At 53.4% G+C, this 18,494-nt stretch overlaps 1 protein-coding gene across 2 annotated transcripts; it reads right to left on the reverse strand.

Moving 5' to 3' along the window:
* Positions 1–649: 649 nt before the first annotated feature.
* CCDC134 (coiled-coil domain containing 134) lies at positions 650–17,708 on the reverse strand. Of its 2 annotated transcripts, none has more exons than XM_019734545.3 (7): positions 17,626–17,708; positions 15,846–15,964; positions 14,898–15,019; positions 14,610–14,694; positions 12,670–12,851; positions 12,309–12,380; positions 650–4,624 (listed from the first exon to the last, which is right to left on the reverse strand). In XM_019734545.3, the coding sequence occupies exons 2-7, from the start codon at positions 15,946–15,948 to the stop codon at positions 4,499–4,501; spliced, it is 690 nt and encodes a 229-aa protein (XP_019590104.2). In that variant the 5' UTR covers positions 15,949–15,964; positions 17,626–17,708; the 3' UTR covers positions 650–4,498. The 2 variants fall into 2 exon arrangements, with proteins under 2 accessions (XP_019590104.2, XP_088652369.1); XM_088796243.1 differs by lacking the exon at positions 17,626–17,708 and adding an exon at positions 17,310–17,478.
* Positions 17,709–18,494: the final 786 nt, after the last annotated feature.

Here is an 18,494-nt window from a genome sequence, read left to right on the forward strand (position 1 = left end):
TTCTTCCTTCGGTTCTCACCCCGGGTACCTCAGAACCGCCTGCAGACTTTTAAAACAATGCCAGTGCCAGGGGCCACCACTGGCCTCTTCCTGAGGCGGGGCCCAGGCTTGAGCATTTTGACAAAGTTCCCCAGGGACTCTGACGCGTGGCCCACCCACAGATTCCCACTCCGTCAAGTACCTCACTGCCCCATCTTGCAGCTGGTCACGACGTACACAGATGTGCAAACTTCCAGGAATTTATCCTAAGGAATAAAAGTACGAGTGCTCAAAGAAGTACACAAGTATGTGTGTGTTCAAAGACGGTCATCCCAAAGTCCTCCAACTGGAAAAAATTGGAAAGCCCAGTAAGGGACTAGAGGAATAAATCACATCCACACAATGGAATACCGGGGCATCATTAAATATTATGTACATAAATGTCTATCACAAAGACTTTCACTATATGTTGTTAAAAGGTTCAAGTATGTTTCCTGTGAGTGTTGCTTCGGGGTCAAGACTTAAGAGCACACAGGCTGAATAGAGGCAGATGTAAGGACACTATGCAGTGACATTGAACGGTTAAGTAACTCTTCTAAGCCTGTTTTGTCATCTCTAAAATGGGAAATAGCGCCCCCTCATAGTTGTGAAGACTAAATAAGATCATCTGTACATTCATGTATTTATTGAACACATCTGTGGCAGGCAAACAGAAACAGTTCTTATCCTCTGAGTTTCCAGTCTCATGAAGAAAACAGACATTAAACAAATATAAGTGACAGACAGTACAAGTGATCAAGGGAATTGTAACAAGAGACCTGACGGGATGTTAGGAAAAGCCTCTGACATTTAAGATGCAATCTAAAATTGGGGAGAACTGCATCTAGTATAGCCAGGGGAACAGATGACATGGGCAAGGTTCCTGAGGTAGCGGGAGCCGCTGACAGCCAACACTTGGCATAAGACCTGGCATATAGTAAGTGCCCATACGAGGTAGCTGTTGTAATTGAAAGAATAGGGATCTATGTGATCACAAGGGCAAAAAGGATGGAAGGCCCAACAGCTGAGTGTCAGTCATGTTTATGAGAATGGTGGGATTTAGGGTGAATTTTACTTTCTTGGTACATTCTTCTTGGTATTTCAGTATTGTTTAAGAGTCTCATGCTCCATCTACCTACTGAGCTAGCCGGGTGGCTCAGTACTGTTTAAAATACTTTTGATAATGAACTTGTATAACATAAAGACCACACCAATCTCTGGCCGGGCACTGAGCAGGACAGTGCCATCTTCAAGTGCACTTCCCAGTGGGTCTCACAGGGCTGCCCACACTGGGTGGGAAGGAGGGTGGTGACTATCTGCTGGCCGACTGTATGACTCACTATGGTCCGGTGCCCACCCACCCCACAGCCTCAGGAGCCTCCCGCAGAGGCCGCCTGAGCACCAGGTCAGGTCGATGGGCACAGCACCTCCCATTCTGCAGCTGTTCCCAGGGCTCCCAGCTGGACCTGCCCAGAGGCCCGGGTTCCCAGCAAAGCAGTCTGAGGGGACACAGTGAAGGCTCAGTAGAAACTATGGAGAAAGGTGGTAGCCCTGGACCCAGCCCTGGCAAAACACTCACACTGTCCCTCTGGCTCTGATCTCACCTAACTGAGTATCTCTTCCAGTTGGCTCCTCGCATTGGCTGGAGACCTGAGACTGGCTCCCAGGGGTGGGATAGCCTCAGGTGTCATTCCTCAGGACCCAGGTTCTTCATCTGAAAAGCGAGGGGTCGGGCCAGATGACAATAACGTCCAGACACCCACCACAGGTTGGGCTCTCACTATGGGCCATAGAAGAGAACTTGGCCTGTTTGGTTCCTTCACTATTTCGGACGCCTTCCCTTGATGCCTCTGCTCAGGGCCTGTCTCCTCATTCCTCCCCAATCTTTCAGGAATCAGTTCAGACGTCATTTGCTCCAGGATTAAGCAAGAGCACATACCCCACGGTTTGACACAGAGGTGCAGCTTCAGGGTGGGAACTAACAAGTTTGGTTTTGGATAAGCTGAAACATAAGGACTGAGGCTTATCCAGTGGCAACAGGGCAAGTGCCCTCAGCTTTGTGGTTCAGAGGATGCAGCTGTCAAGAGCCGAGGAGAGACTAAACCAAACAACACTTCATTTAAGGGGCAGGTGAGGGAAGAAGAATCAGGAAGCGACAGAGCAGACTCAGACCAAGGGCAGAGAACCAGGACAACACGGTGGCCGACGCCTGTGCGGGGTCCTCTCAATAAGTGTCACCAGCATTTCTGCAGGCAGTGAGTGGGGACAGCAGAGGAAGGTGTGGGGCTGGGATGAGGAGGGAGAAGGGCTGTGGACCAGGGAGGTGTTGCCCTCAGGGGACATCTAGCAATGTCTGGAGACATTTTTGGTTGTCATAACTGGGAGATTGCTACAGGAATCTGATGGGTAGAGGCCAAGAGTGTTGCTCAATACCTTACAACACACAGGACAGCCCTTCTCACACAACAAAGAATTACCTGGCCCCAAATGTAAACAGTGCCACTGTTGAGAAACTCTGCCTTAAAAGATACTGGGGAGCTCCCAGACTCTTTGGGGGTGTCTCAGGTTGGGGCTGGAAATACCACGGACGACATCACGGCTGCCACCACTGGGCACCCCTGGTGCTGGTCTGGCCACTAGGAACCCCTTTCCCCACACACACTTGCTGCCCCTGGTACCTGTGCCACGGCCTCCCCCAGCACCACTCACACAGGCTGGTGCCTCTGGTTGGTGACATTTCAGTCACTTTACTGAGTCCTAGCTGCAAGGAGGCTGGATAAACAAATACCCTCTGGCCTCGACAGCGCCAGGCAGGGGAGGCGGGCAGACTCTGCCTGCAGTTAAGACAAAAGGTGGAGTTCTGGGTACAAGGGACAACAATCAACAATGCAACAAAGGGAAGGAGAGGGGGAAAGCAGGGTGATTCTGTTTGTTTTTCTGCAGGTGTCAGATGGGAAAACTTGGGACCATTTGAAGGTGAAGAGGAAGGTGTCAGCCAAGACAGAGAGAGGCTGATGGTGGAGAAGAGCCTAGGACAGAGGTGCCAGATGAGGCGGAGCTGAAGCCAGGTAAAACCGGGTCCCTCTCTGGCTGTGCATGCAGTGGGTGTTCAGCAAATCTATGGGGGAGACGCAGAACCATCAGAGAAGGGCACCTGTCACTGAAAAGCCAGCCGCCAGTCTTGGAGAAACAGTTCAGGGCTGGGCAGGCAGTTCAGATATTATCCAACTGATTTTGCCAGTGAAGCCACAGCATAGAGAAAGGGCGTGCCAGGGTCACTCAGCCAGTCTGATGGGCTGAGACAAGACTGGGGTCTCCCTTTGGCTGTCGGTGGTCAGGGTGGTGTGGGTTCTGGGATGGCTGTGTCTCTCAGACCCTATTAAGAGGCAGACGCTGGCTTGGTAAGATCAGAGACCCAGCTAGAATTCCCACCAGAGCTCCTCCATCCTTTGCCTGGGAAGAGCACGACTGAAGGGCAGCTGCCCACACTCAGGGCCTCTGCAGCTTTCCTGCCCTGTGACCACAGGTGTCTGCTTGCATACCTCCTGAGCTGGGGAGCTCACTGCCTGACCAACTGGCTTCAGGCAGCCTGGCCATGATAAAGCAGCCTTCTCCAGAGCTGCCGCCCGCTCCTCTATAGCCCTGTCCACAGGTTGAGGGGCTCCCAGTGTTGCCGGAGAGAACAAGTTGACTCTCCTGGGCATGCTCAATGACTGTCCCCAGAGAGCTAAGGATAGAGATCATGTTGCTCCAAGGTCATCCTGGATTAAACACCCTCCCAGGACACTTCCAGTCCTTCCCAACACGGATCCTTCATCAAGGACAGTGCGGAAAAGGATTAGGAGGCCTAGACCAAGTTCCTGTTTCACTATCCTGCCATGGCCTGGGGCGGGAACGTCCTCTAAAGTGCTCTCTACATCTTTGAGGGCCCCTGGTCCCCCCACCCAGGCCCCTCACCACCTGCCTCGTAAAGGGAGTCACAGTTACCGGGGCCCAAACCAGCCGTGGTTGGCCCAGAGGGTTGGCTGGCTTTTATTGTGTATCTGAGGGGTCTGGAACTTGTGGCCGGTGGCTCAGTGACACAGTGGGGCCAGCAGCAGGCATGGCACCTCTGCAGGTGGCTGAGCCTGGTTCTGCTACCTCCCCAAGAAAAGCAGCAGCCAACCAGCCAGCGGTCCTAACCCACCGGGAGGGTCCAGTCCTGGACCCCTCCCACCTCCCCCAGCATCTCCACAGGGTTAGGTCTGCAGCACAGCGTCCTCTGAGGTGCCCTCGACGCCCCCTCCAGGGAGGACCCTGGGAGGGAATCCGGCTTTCTTCGGCTCAGTCCCTTCAGCTGGGGCCAAGCCAACGTGGCCTCCCCCACGCAGGGCCTGGCTCTCACCACCAGTCAGTGTGGCTGCACCTCCGCCACACTGCCGCCTCCTCTGCCTCCCGAAGGGCCGGCTCCTGGCCCCTGGAGCCTGGGGCTGCAGCAGGGCTATAGCTCCGACTGCGATCGCGAGATCCGCGGGCCTTTTCGGATCTCCTTCCGCTTCTCCTCTTTCTTCCGGCGTTTCTCCTCTTCTCTCAGGGCCTTCTGGAAAGGGTCGGTGCTGGAAGTGAACTGCGGGGAAGAGCAGAGTGGTCTGATTTAGTCCGCTGGCAGCAGAGCTTACTCTGAGCTGGGCCACTGTGGGCTGTGGGACAGGAAGGTTGCTTAGACGCAGGCCCTGCCCGCAGGGAAACGCGTAATGGGCTTTGGGGATGACTGCTGAGTGGGTCCTGAAAGATAAGCAGGAGCCTGACCAGCAAACAGGGTGAGGGAATGAGGACATTCCAGGCAGAGGGACAGGTGCCGAGCTGTGAACCTCCAAAGGCATCAGAGAAACAATAAACAGACTCCTCAATGGGTGAGGGGCACAGTGCCTGCAACCACACACTGGGCCCCAGCCCTGGCTGCCATACTCGAGTTGCGGAGGGCAGCCAGTGAAAATAAGAGATAGTGGGTGGACGGCGGTGCCTGGTGAGAAGACGGAAACACAGGGCGAGCGGGGGTCGGAGGAGGATGACTTCAGCTGGGGCAACCCCCAGGCCCTATGCTCTCCCTCTGCCCTCTCCAAACCCATGGCTTCTGTTATGTCTATATGGTCAGTTACCCCTCAAATCTATACCTCTGTATCTAAATGCCTGCCTGGCACCTCCACTAGCATGTCCCAAACATGCCCCCAACTTGGCACGGCTCCATCTCCCCAAAACCCAGTCCCCTTCCAGTGTCCCTGTCCTCAGGGCAGTGGAGCTCCACACCCCAGTCTAGGTGAGTAGGGCAGAAACTGAGGAGCCCCCACCCTCCACCAGGCACCCCGCTATCTTCATCTCAAGTCCTGGCTCATTTTAACCCTTAAGTTTCTCCCAAGCCCATACACTTCTGTCTCTTCTCTTGCTGCCCCATCACCACCTCTACCTGTCTCCTGACGACTCTGGGAGCCTCCCAAGGTCTCTCCACACCAACTCTGGTCCCCCCTAAGCCACTCGCACGGCAGCTAGATCTTTTCAAAATGCCAATCTCACCGCGTCACACTCCTGCTTCAGCCCTCCCGATTCTCCATTACTCGCAGGATCAAGTCCGACAGTTCCATCTGCAGAGCCACCTGCCCACCTGTTCCTCCTTCACACTCCCCACCTTTTGGTTTCTGGATTCCCTGTTCCCTCCCTCTTCCAGGCTTCTGCACATGCCGTGACCCGGGCCCAGAATGCTTTCCAGCCCCCACCCCCGTTGCCACATTAGCTCCAGTTCAACTGTCACTGCCCTCGGGGACCTGCCCTGACTCCTGGCTGGGGTGGAGGCTGTCTCCTCCATTTCCTTCTCAGGGCTTCTGTCTCCTGACCACCTGCTTCGCGTCCGCCACCCCCACTGGACAGAGGTCTCCGTGAGGATGGGAGGATCAAGTCAGATGTTGGTCACCTGGCCATGAGCCCCTAGCACAGGGCCTGCCTGCTTACAGATGGCATTCAGTATGTATTTTTTAAAGGGACGAATGAATCACATTAGAACATGACTTATAATAGCACCCAAAATTCCAGTAGTTATGCCGTGACATATGCCAATTATATTTGTTCTTAGGACAGATGTTTGATAAACGTAGACATGAAAACAAACTAGGAGCTCCACCTTGTGGAGTAATTTACCTACCACAGTAGATTGAGTGGAGAATCTGGAAGATGGGATGAAATCAAAGTATGGCCCAGAGAGGGTAAGTGATATGCACAAGTCACACAGCAAGTAGGACACCCAGTTGGGCATAGCCCCCAGTGCTTCCCCTACCATACTGCCTTCTCTCCCAGAGTTAATTCTGATCCTCTTGGGAGAGATGAGCTGGGAGACCCCTCAGGCCAGCCCAGTGCCCTCTGGCTCTGGCTGGGGAAGGGCAAGTCAAGAGATCCTTGTCTCTCAAGCCCCAGCTGGCTCAACCCCACCAGGGGAGCCCAAGCCTAGTTGGGGGCAGAAGAGAAACACTGCCCATCCCTTTCCCAGACCCCTTCCCCACCAGGCTTGGCCGATGCCTACTTTAAACGAGGCCCCAGCAACTGTCCTCCCCCTGAACCCTCAGTCCTTCCTCCTAATGGGTCATTCCCATAAAATACAAACAAGCCATAGTTTCTTCCATCCGACTAAATTTCTCAAAACCACACCCTCCTCCAGCTATTCTCCCATTGGTCTGGTCTGCTCCCCTTGAAAACAAAACTCTTCGAAAGGCCTGTCTATACTTCCTACATCCACTTCCTTTGCTCTCATTCTCTTGACATCCAGTCTTTTGTCCTCAGCCTTTGATCTCGGATGGCCTCCATGTTGCTAAATCCAGTGGCCAGTTCTCAGGCCCCATCTTCTTTGACCTCCCGGCAGCATTTGATGGCCCGTCACTCCTCCTTCCTGTAACTTTCCTCACGGGGCCTCTGAGAAACAACTTTCTTGGGTTTGCTACTCTCGTGCTGACCGCTCCTTCTTGGGGTTCTCTGCTAGTTCCTCCTTGTGCCCTCAACCTCTAACTGCAGCCCCACCCCAGGCCTCAGTCCTCACACGGCTTCTCTTATCTGCCCCAGGCCCCCAGGGTAACGGCGTCCTGGCCACAGCGTTTGGCATTTTCTTCAAAAGCATGACTCTCACATTCGTAGCTTGAGCTTCAACCTCTCCCCGAAATCTAGAATCATACAGCCAATTTCCTCCCTGTTATCTTCACTCAGGTCCTCACCAGGTCCAGAAACAGTCTCGATCCCCGATCCAGCCCTCAACCTGCTCCCACCAGGGGCTGCCCGCTTTAGAAAATGGCGGCCCCGTTCTTCCGCATGCTCAGGCCAAAAATCTTCACATCATCCTCAGTGCTTCTCTCTCACTCCACATCTGCTTCCTTAGCAAATCCTATTGGCTATATATTCACAACGGAACCAGAATGTCACCATTCCTCACCGGCCCCACTGGTTGTCACCCAGTTCAAGCCACCATCAACTCCCACGTGGAAAAGCACCACAGTCTCATTGGTGCCCGTTCCCACCCGGGTCCCAGACCTTCCTCCACACAGCAGCCAGGCTACTCTTCTCATGGGTAAGTCAGAGCCCATCACCCTGCTCTCCAGTAAATGCCACGGCCACTGAGAAGCCCTCCGAGGGCTCTGTGACCTGGCCCATGGCTTTGACCTCGCCTCCTCGCACTCCCCACCCCTCCAAGTAAGCTTCCACTGAGGGACTGTGCACTTGCTGCTCCTTCAGCCTGGAATGTTCTGCCCCAGATTACACGCTGGCTCCCTCACTTCCTCCAGGTCTTCCCAGTAAGACCCTGTGTCCAAGTCATGCAAAATAGCAACTGTATCTCCACCTCACCCCAGAATCCTCAACCACATTCCCCTGCTTTTTCTTCCACAGCCCGTCGCCACCTATCATAGCATGTATTTTTCATCGACTGTTGCCTCCAACGAGAATGCCACTCCCAGGAGAGCACGGCTAGTTTGTTTGTCTACATGCTGCTCACTAAATGTTGAATGAATGAAAATGCTGTGCCTCTGAGCCTTTGTTTAAGCTTGTCCCTCTGCCTGGCAGGTCTTCCCCGAGCTGGTCCACCGGACAACTGGTACTGATTGAGCCTCCACCACCCACCTGCAGAGGCTGGGTCAGGCTTCCCCTCAGTGGTCCCACGGCTCATCATGTCCCTCCTCCACTGGCACAGTGACCACACTAGATTGGGACCATTTCCCTGCTGCCTTCCCCATGGGACTGAGTATCTGAAGGGCAGGGGAGGGCCAGCCCCCTCTGGACAGGGACAGTGGCCAGCACACAGCTTGCCCTGCGCTGGCTCTAGTGATGACTACGTAAGAAGTAGACGGGGTCTCCCAGGACATTCACCAGTGTAGAGGGAGTGCACGAGGGGAGCTGAGCAAGCCTGGGCTATGCCAGGAGACAGGTCCATGCTGGACATCCAAAGTGACTCCTATCTTGGGACTGTCCCCAGCCAGTGAGATGGAAGGAAAGTATATTGCTGCTGTGGTTATGTCCAAGCAGAGCACATTCCGATGAAGCTGAACTCAATCTACCCTGGCACCCATTCTCTCCGAGGCCTGTGCTCTCATCCTCCTCCTGTGTATGAGGCATCCATGACCTGCAGGGTGAGGACAGCCAGTGTCACAGCAATAAAGCATCCCTGTGGGCACTCCCTCAGTGGGAAAGGCAATCTGCCACGGCCTTCAGTGTCCTGGCATGTTCTCGCTGGGACACCAAGAATCCAGCCCTGACGGTTCCTTCCCTGGGCCATTTATCAGGGTTGTGATTGCAGCAAGCAACCTTGGAGGATGTTATCATCTTGGTTTTACATGAAAGGGTGGCAGCTCCCCTAGGGGGACAACTGGATCCTCAACTCTGCTGCCTGAATCACAGCCACTGGCTGAACAGGGCTTTCAAGTCCGAGGTTACCCTAAGTACTCAGGTTTGGTTCACTGATAGTTCAGCTGACTTTCTACCATGTTTCCCCGAAAATAACACCTAGCCAGACTATCAGCTGTGTCTTTTGGAGCAAAAATTAATATAAGACCTGGTATTATATACCATATTATCTTATATTATATTAATTATATTACATTACATTGTATTATACCCAGTCTTATATTCTATTCTATTCTATAAGACCTGGTCTTATATTATATTAAAATAAGACCTGGTCTTATATTATATTAAAATAAGACCATGTCTTACATTAATTTTTGCTCCAAAAGACGCATTAGAGCTGATGGTCCGGCTAGGTCTTATTTTCAGGGAAACACGGTCGCAAATGGTGCTGTGCAGAAAAGAGCTAACAGAGCCAGCTTGACTGCTATCCTTTGAAAGGCCTATTCCCAAGGTTGGCTCTTGGCTGGTGTCTAGGAACTTGGATTCTGGGAGGGCTCCCGTCCAATTGGTGTCTCCCACTGTGCCTGACGTGTTTGTACCAACAACGTGGCTTACATATATCAACACCTTTTCTTCTGGGAGTCTGGAACTCAGGTACGCCAAAGGCAGAGGGTGCCTACGCGACCAGCCAGCTCCCAATAAAAACCATGAGCCCTGAGTCTTTAATGAGCTTCCCTCATAGACAACTTTTCATAGCTGTTGTCACACCTTGTCGCTGGGGGAATTAAGTGTGCCTTGTGTGACGCCACTGGGAGGAGACTCTTGGGAGCTTGTGCCTGGTTTCCCTCAGACTTCACCCGTGCGCTTTCCCCTTTCCTTTGTGCTTTCACTGTAATAAATCATGGTTGTAAGCATGACTATACACAGTCCTGTGAGTCCTAGTAAATCATCAAACCTGGGAGTGGTTTTGGGGACTCTTGACATGGCTGTCTCCGGGCGGCGGCAGCCATCCAGCCCCACTGACAACACTGGAAGACTAGCTGCCATCTGAATGAAAAGCCCTCACCTTTGCGTAGGCAACACTTCTAACGACCAGACTCATTGTATTTTTACTAACTGTTGTCAGTGTGCTAGCCATCTGTCTGCCACTCGAACATTACAGACGGACAGATCAAAGACAGCCATCCCTCTTTGGGGCCATAAGCTGTGGAAACAAATTATGATTGACAACTGGACAGTGTGGGTCACTCGCTTGGATGCCCACAGTAAGGCCCTTTGCCTGATAAAACTGACCAGAATCAAACTGCTGACCAAGTCCACACTACCAAGATGGCAGTCATTACCACATGCACGTGGCAACACACCTGCCACCACGGAATGGCACAAAGCCCACTCTGTATTTCTGGTTTGACTATCTAGGATCCTTGGTTGGCATAGTATGGACGCGAGATCATTAGGATAATGACCAACTGGTGAGTACATTCCTTGCCAAGTCCCCCTACTGTGGCCCATGTGAGCCATGATGGGAGATATGACATGCCTCTGAAAAGTTTGTAAAAATACCCTTGCCCAATTCACATCTGACCCTCTGGACATAAGCCTAGGTGAGAGTAGGGATGATTGGCGAAAAAAAAAAAAATTGTAGGTCCTCGGATGTGACACACCAATTTTGTACCAATAATCCCAACAACTAGGGAAAGACCACCTAAGATCCCAGCAGGTGTGGGGAACAATTAATCCTCTTTGTCCCTTAGATCTAGCTCTACCACTTGGCAAAACAATCCTAGGCTCCGCCCAGGCCAACCTGCAGATGGCAATCTGACCAGCTGCTGGGTGTTCTTCTCAACCACGTGATAAAAAACCTGACATGGACATGGTCAGTACTGAACTGTTCTGCTGTGCCCAATGCATCGAAGGCAGCTCCTAGAGTGACCCGGTGCAGACACAAGCCAGTACAACCTCGTTTCAATCTGACAGATACAAATCCATCTGCTTCTCCTGATGCCTGAGTGGCCTGGGTTATGCAACTCTGCAGCGACTCTCAGGGTTCAACCAAACAATGTAACGGTGACCCAGATCAAGTGTAACACATGGGGTGGGCCATTGAGTATCTCTCCACTGTGATGAAGGCTGCTTTGGGCCCACTGACTGCCCCCAGAATCACTGGCAAGAACGTCAAAGAACAGCGGATCAGTCTAAACTCTTGCATGGGTGGCAATGGGTAACAGACTGGCCTTGGATCACAACCGTGATTATCTAAAGGGAGACCTTCTGGTCCCCAGGACTGACCACAGTCGGCTGAGTGTAGGACCCTGGACATGGCTGAGATACTACAGCAGGCTGCCCTCATCCTGCTGCTCAGCGCCGTTGACGGCGGCCTTAATTAAATGCAGTATGAGACAAATTGAACAAATTTGGTCCTAGCCTCTACTGGTCAGATGGATAGACAGACTAGCACACTCATGTGGAAATGTGAGTTAAGCTAAGACATGCAGGGCTCAGGGGTGGGCTGTGGGAGAGGCAGTCTGCCATGGATGGCCCTCAGCAGCCCTGCTGGGTACACCAAGAGCAATGCCCTCACCGCTCTGTGCCTGGGCCACTTCTCAGGATTGGGTTTGCAGGGAGCAACCTTAGAGGATGAGGGGATGTCTCCCCCCAAACGAAGAGCAGGTCTGCTTCTGTCCACTACAGAAGTAAACTTCCCGAGCTTGGTGCTCCTCAGCATGACGCAGCCACTGCCTGTGTGGCATCCGCCTGGGCCTCTCTGTGTCACCCCATGAAACTCAGGGAACAAGGGGAACCAACATGACTGGGCCAACAATCTGGAGAGTGCTGCTGCTGCAGTAAACGCTGCCGCCTCTGACTGCTCGGCATCCGTGAGACAGGCGCAGGCTGGCCTGGTAGCCTGCAAGCAGAGTGTAAATCTGACACCCCTCGTGGACCTGACACCCCTCCCTGTACCAGGGGCGAGCCTGAGATTTGATGCGTCCAATCCTCTAGACCTGCCACCTCTGATCCCCTCCTCTGCTCTACTGCATGTGGCCCCCAGCCCTCTAGGATGAGAGCATGTGCAGAACATGGGACAGAAGCCTGGCTGGGTGATCAGAGGCTGAAGGGCATAGAAGAGCATGACTCGACCTCCCCTGGCTTCCCTGTCATTCACCTGATGTGGGGTGTCTACTGTGCACGGGGATGGGTATGTTCACAGCCTCTGACTGCCCCCCACAGTGGGGGTCCACGTTCCATGAGCAGACAGACAGCCTGGGGCGAAGACAAGAGCTTAGTGAGCGAGTGATGGTTTCTGGACCCAGACCCCGGCACGTCTGGCTCCAGGTCCAAAGCCTGCACGCTCTACCCCGGGCACTCCAGGCCCTGAAGGACCTGGCTTGCCACCGCTCAGCAGAGGCAAAGCAGACGTGCCACAAGCCACCACAGCTTACCTCTGTGTGGTCCACCTTAAACGGGTTCTGGAAGTCCGAGTCTTTCTCGCTGATCCCCAGTTCCTGGGCCATCTGCAAAGGAGGAAGAGCTAGTCATCCTTTGCCTTCTCCTGCCTCTTACCCGCGGGCCACTCCCTCCATGGTGGAACCCAGGCCCAAAGCCCGGGCAGATGTGGGCCAGGTGATGACCCCAAGGAACCCAGGTCAACACAGAACTCCTTGGGGTGGCACCTCAACATGCCAAGGCTTAGCACAGAAAATACGACCAAGGGCTGCCATTCAGCCCCGCTGCAGGCAGACGCGAGGCTCATGGCACAATGCGAGACAGAGGGCTCCGGCCCTCCTGCGCCCCAGTCCTTACCAGGCTGAGGATGGGTGAGTGGGGCCCCTGGTCAAAGACGCCTGACTGGTTGCAGAAGCTGATGCCCCAGCGAATGAGGAGATTCCAGTTGGAGTTGTGGTCGAAGTAGTGGTGCACGATCCTTGGGAAGCGCAGCACCACGTCGCCGAAGAAGGCCGTGTTCTCCAGCACTTGGGAGAAAGCTGGGAAGAGGACCCTGATGAGTGGCCAGGGCACACGTCCTTCTCTTGCCCTCCTGGCCAGCCCCAGGCAACCCCCAGAACGGAGGCAAGCCCACCAAGCAGAGAAGGGAGCGCTGCCTGCTGCCCACAGGCTGATGCCCACACGTGCAGTACGTGCGAATGACTATGTCACCAGAGCACTGAATCCTCAAAACCACCTTTAGAGGGAGATGTGGGTGCTGTTCGCATTTTACAAAGGAAAAACTGAGGCTCAGACCGCTACTGAGAGGCAAATCTGGACTGCAAACCCAGGTCTGTTTGACTCCAAAGGCTCTGTTCTTTCCCCTGTATCTCATGGTTTAGAAGACTCGTTTTCTTTGGGGACCAGAGAGGTGGGGGTCATTCTGCACATGGAGGCATATGTGTCACATGAGGCTTTGCTGGGCCTAACTCCCCAACTTGGGTCCAAATGTCCACAGCTGGGCCCTGGTCAGCACAACTACAGTGCCTGTGAGGGGTCATGTCTGTTAGGGTGGCCAGGGCACACGCCAGGGTTTGTATTTTAAAAATACTCCTCTAACTTTATTTTAAATGCTTCTGAAGTTCTTAATTTTGAAATAATTTTAGACTTATGTAATATATCACAAAATTCCTTCCCTTGGCTTCCTCTAATGTTAGCATCTTACATAACCACTGTACAACTTCTAAACCAAAAAATTAACATCAATACAATGCTATTAAGAAATCCACAGATCTCACTTGAACTTCATCAATTTCCCCACTAAGATCCTTCCTCTGGTCAACAAGTCACTTTACGCTGAGGTTAGTGTCCATCATGGTGGCAGCCCCCCGACCCCCGACCAGGGCTAGCATGAAGAATTAGTATAGACACAGCCCTGGAGGCAGCCCTGACCAGCACTGGCCAGGCCACACAGAGATAAGCAGACTCCTCCAAAGATATGCCAGATTGGGTCTGAGACAAGTGGGGCTGGGACCCCTCGGCTTCAGAGAACCTCAAAGAACTCAGGAGGGAGCTTGGTTTACAGATAAGAGCCAAGGCAAACCACTCACCCTCTTTCATCTGTAAAACAGAGGTAATAGTGCCTGCCTCAGTTCTAGTGGAGATTAGAGGTATTTGTAAAGGTGTGCACCATTCAATATGTAACGGCTACTTCTATCCCCTCTCAGACAGCATAATCTAAGAAATCGTATTGTTAGAGTGTAACCAATTAATGGGAAAATCACCACTGGAGAGAAATTCTTGGAAGAGGGGATGAAGGGACACAGAACCCTCTTTTACCTTATTTATCTGTTTGTTCTACCTTGTTCCAAAAAAAATTTAAGGGGGTTGGGACTTCTAGAACAGTGGTAAGGAGTGCCAGTAACTGCCCCCACTGACCAGTCACTTCGATAGGCCTGTTTTTCTGTTCTGTACGTGGGAATAATCCTTACCTTCTCTACCAGAAGGGCCAGAGTAGTGGAAAAGGCAAGGATCCCTGGAGTGATAGAGGGCAGAAGCTCCTCCCTGGTTCCCCTGCCCCAAGCACAGGACAGCACGAAGAAATCCATTTGTGTCAGGGACACAGAAACTGGCTCTGAAGCCCAGAATTTCTTGGAGAACCATATACTAAGTGCCCATTCAGCAAAGGGGGACACTTGGAAGGTGCCACAAGAGGGTACTTCCAGAGAGAAAAAAAGAGTGACAAGAACCGGAGGGAAGAAACCACTCAAGAAAATCCAGGTGGTTGCGAGGAGGAGAGGACACTGGGAAGCCCATACCATCCTTCAGCTTCTCGTCCTGGGGGAAGGGCCCATCTGGGAGCACGTCTGCAGCAGTGAGCACAGTCCGGGAGTCCTCCAGCACCTGAGGGAACCCTGCCTGGCTGAGTGACTTTGCAGAGGCCTTCACAGACCAGCCCCAGCCCCGTTTACTGAAACCCTACCTCCAATCTCTTGTGCATGCAGTTGCCCCTAACTGAACACCATCCCCTGAGGTAACTCCTACTCATCCTTCAGTGCCCAGGTCACAGACTAAGCTGCCATGAGCTGCCCCGCGCCTGCACGCACCTGGAAGAGCCCCTTGAGCATGACATCAAGGATCTTGTACTGCTGGTGGACATCATTCAGCTGCACCAGGTTTTTCAGAGCCAAGAGCTGCTCCCGCCGCTTCACCTCAAACATCTTCTTGTCTGAGCAGCATGAAGTTAAGGAGCTAGCACAACACTCCTGCCTGGAGAATCCACTGGTCGCCACCCAGAGGGCCCATTCCTGAGACCACCCCACACCCCCACCTTGCCCCCAGGAAAGGAAAGAACTGTCTGAGAAGACGCATCCTGCAATGTTATCACTGTCCTGTCCACAGAGGATTCCACAGCCAAGAGCCTGAACACCACCCCTCAAGATCTGGCCCCTGCCCTCTCCTCCCCCCGGTGTTCCTGTCATCTCCCACAACTATTCACTATTCCCAGAACCCCCACTCCTCTGCTCACACTGTGCTCTGTGCCTGGGATGCTCCCCACCCTCCCTTCTCTGAGTTTCTATTCTTTCAAGACCCACTTCAAAAGCCACAGCCCAGTGTTTCCCCCTGCCCTTCCCATGTTCCATCACAGCTCTGATCACAAAGAACCATGTGAGGCCTCTGAAGGTCTGACAACCAGGGACTGGTCCTGACTCATCTTTGTGTCCCCAAAGCCTGGCCCAGCGTAGGTGGCCCAGTATGCCAGGGCCTGAGTCTCCGCCCAGGGTCTCAGCCACATATAGGGACAATCCTCAGAGCCTCCATGACTCTGAGAGATGTGTCTTGCCTTCTCCATTTGACATAATAGGGAAACTGAGGCTCAGAAGAGAATTGACTTGATTAAAGTTTGATTAGAGTGTCTTACCTTTTCTCCCGTCCCCATAGGCAGGGCTGGCTCCATCCCTGGAATGCCCCCAAGGGGTTGTGGGTATAGAGAGACCTCATTTATGAGATCCCGTAGGCACAGCTCATTAACTCGTTCCAACCCCAAAAGATACAGATTTCCAGGCTTGGGTCCAGAGAGGTCCCCAGGGTGCCCGTGACTCCCATCCCAGACAGTAGCAGGACAAACAGGAAAGCCAGGAACTGAGGAAGGTCCATATCCGCAACCCTGGAGCTAGGGGAGCAACCAGAAAAAGGAGGTAAGACCCAGACTCGGTGTTATGTACAGTGAGGTGAATGGCAACTTCTCCCAAAATGGCATAGGCTCCAAATACCAAGAACCCAGCTTTGCGAAGCACTGGAGCCCGTCTCTAGCCCAGGGTCTGTGAGCAGCAGGCACACACTAAAGACCGTGGGATGGTAGGAGGAGAGAGGGAAGAAGATAAATGTCTGCAATGAAGGGAAGCTTAGAGCACAGGGGTCAGTGTGTGGCGCTCTGGGCTAGAGCCCTGGATCTTCCTGATGGTGGGACTTCCGGCAAATTGCTCAGTCTCTCCGAGCCTCAGCTTCCTCAATGAAATAAGGATAAGGAGGTCACCTCCCTGTGGTAAGGGGGGAGGACTGGGTGAGACACTGTGCCTGGGGAAGGAGGGGCTGGTCAATATCATTCCTTCTCAACCAACATCCCCCTCCCCACCTCCACCCCCACCGGCCTCCCAGAAGATATCTGGTCAAAGAGGCCCAGACAGTGAGAGGGTCAGTGAAACTTCTGGTGTTTTCCTTCTTCCCTGACTCTATCATCATAAAAAAAGGGATGCAGGGCAGGAAGGGAGGCAGGATTGTCTTGGGGTAAGAGGGATGCTATTCATTCCCTTTGGAACCACAAGCATCACAAGCAAGACCTGTTCCTATTCAGGCAAGCTTCCCCAGTTATTCCTTGAGTCCCTCCATGTTCCAGGCGCTGTTCTAGAGCTGGGAATACAGCAGCGAGTAAGACAAAACTCCCTGGACTCATGCAACTTATTTCCCTAGCAGGAGTGAGAGACAACCAATCATCTTGTAAAACAAGCACAGAAGGATAAGAGGGAGTCGATGGGGTACAATATTACATACCATGGTCAGAGGAGGCCTCGAATTCAAATGACAGGGGCCCAGTTTTATCAATGTAGAAACCAAGGCACAAAAAAGTGAAGTAACTGCCCACTCAGCTATTCCCAGGCTAAACCAAGAGTCTAGATGAACATGGTAGAGCTGACCACTGTTCTACCAGGACACCTGCCCCAGGGAAGAAATGCTGTTACTGACAGTGAGATCCCACAAAGGTCATCCAGAGAACGGCCCCCACCTATATAAATGAAACCTAGAGAATGAAAAGTAGTCCAAGTTCACCCAAGACCCCCTAACTTCCAAAGTCATGCTCCAGACTAAAGGAACCGGACCAAGGCTAGAGCAGAACTTGGGGCCAGAGGGATATCTAACAGGTAATGACTGAAGCAGGGAAGAACTGAGAAAAGAAAACCGAAAAAGGAGACTGCCTGCGTGGGGTAGATTCTGTGTTCTCTACTGTTACTCCCACTTACCCCGCCTCTCAATCCCGCTCCCCGCACGGGCGTCCCCAGAGCTCTTCCCTGCTCCGCGTGCTACTCGGAACCCATTCTGCGAGAGTGGCGTGGTTGTGGAGGACTGTGAGCTGGCTACTTGGGCTCCTGGACCCAGGTGGCCGCCCGAGCCTTTGGGGCTTCGGGAGGAGAGAACGAGTCTTTCCAATGAGATGCGACCGGCGCCGCAAACCTCACCCCCTAACCCCTGCAGTGGTTTCGGGGCCCTCGCTCCCTGCACCCCCCACACCACCACCGGGAGCCTGCCTGCTCGGCGACCCCCCGCCCCGTCACCTACCGACCAGAGGGCACAGATACCCAGAGCACTCGCCCACAGCGCGCAGGGACCGCCGAGCGCCGCTCTGCCCACCGCACCGCCCACCGCACCGCTCCTGACCAATGAGCGTGGGCCGCGACGGCCGCGACGGTGACCTCACTTCCGGTCCCGCCCCGCGGGGCTCGGCTGCAGGTCTCGTGCGAGGTCTGCGGGAGTCTAGTTCCACCCACCCTACGCTATGGCGGGGGCGCGTGGTGGATAGATCCGGTTGAAGTTAAATCTACGCCCAATTTAGAGGGCACGTCAGCAAAGTGGAGCCCTGACCCGCGCGGGACGCCCTCCTTCCAAAAACTGTTTCATCACCAGCAGTGTTTTGGCAAGATCAGTTTAGTGGGTCGTGACTAGCACTTTTTTTTTAAGTAACCTGTAGTGCGTGGTTGGCACATCCCTTGCTCGCCCCTTCGGTCCACCAAGTTCTAAACCAAGTTCGGCGGGGCTTCCCCGTCAGCACATTAGGGCAGAGTTCTGCCACTTTTATGCAGAGTCAGTATAGCCAGACCCGAGAAGGGTGGGCCAGCCAGTTCGGGCACGGGGGCCCTCGGCAGGCAGGCAGGCAGGCAGGCTGGAACGGGGCTAAAGGCCCCGTGGGCTGAGCTCCGAACAGGAGCGGCCGTGGTGGAGTGCAGACCTTGAAAGAACCGCACATGTAGGTATACAAATAAAAGATCCGAGGACCTTGAAGGTAAGGGACACAGGGGACCTATTGTACCCAGGGAAGAGCTGAGCTGGGACAATTTTGCTCAGCTACTGTAGGAAAGCTGAGAAGGATTTAACCTCAGCATCCTTGCCTGGAAATGATTGAGGCCAACAGCTAGCATTGGCGCTCCTTA

Source organism: Rhinolophus sinicus, chromosome 1, assembly GCF_057876585.1.
Source record: "Rhinolophus sinicus isolate RSI-liver-muscle chromosome 1, RSI-T2T, whole genome shotgun sequence".
Taxonomy (NCBI): domain Eukaryota; kingdom Metazoa; phylum Chordata; class Mammalia; order Chiroptera; family Rhinolophidae; genus Rhinolophus; species Rhinolophus sinicus.

Bases quoted from the DNA above. Each gene is read 5' to 3' on its own strand.
- CCDC134 (XM_019734545.3), bottom strand. From the start codon at position 15,948: ATGGACCTTCCTCAGTTCCTGGCTTTCCTGTTTGTCCTGCTACTGTCT. The intron at 15,020-15,845 runs GTATCTTTTGGG...CATGCTGCTCAG, and splicing joins GGACCCAAGCCTGGAAATCT to ACAAGAAGATGTTTGAGGTG. The intron at 12,852-14,609 runs GTATGGGCTTCC...TCCTCTTCCCAG, and splicing joins GGACGAGAAGCTGAAGGATG to CTTTCTCCCAAGTGCTGGAG.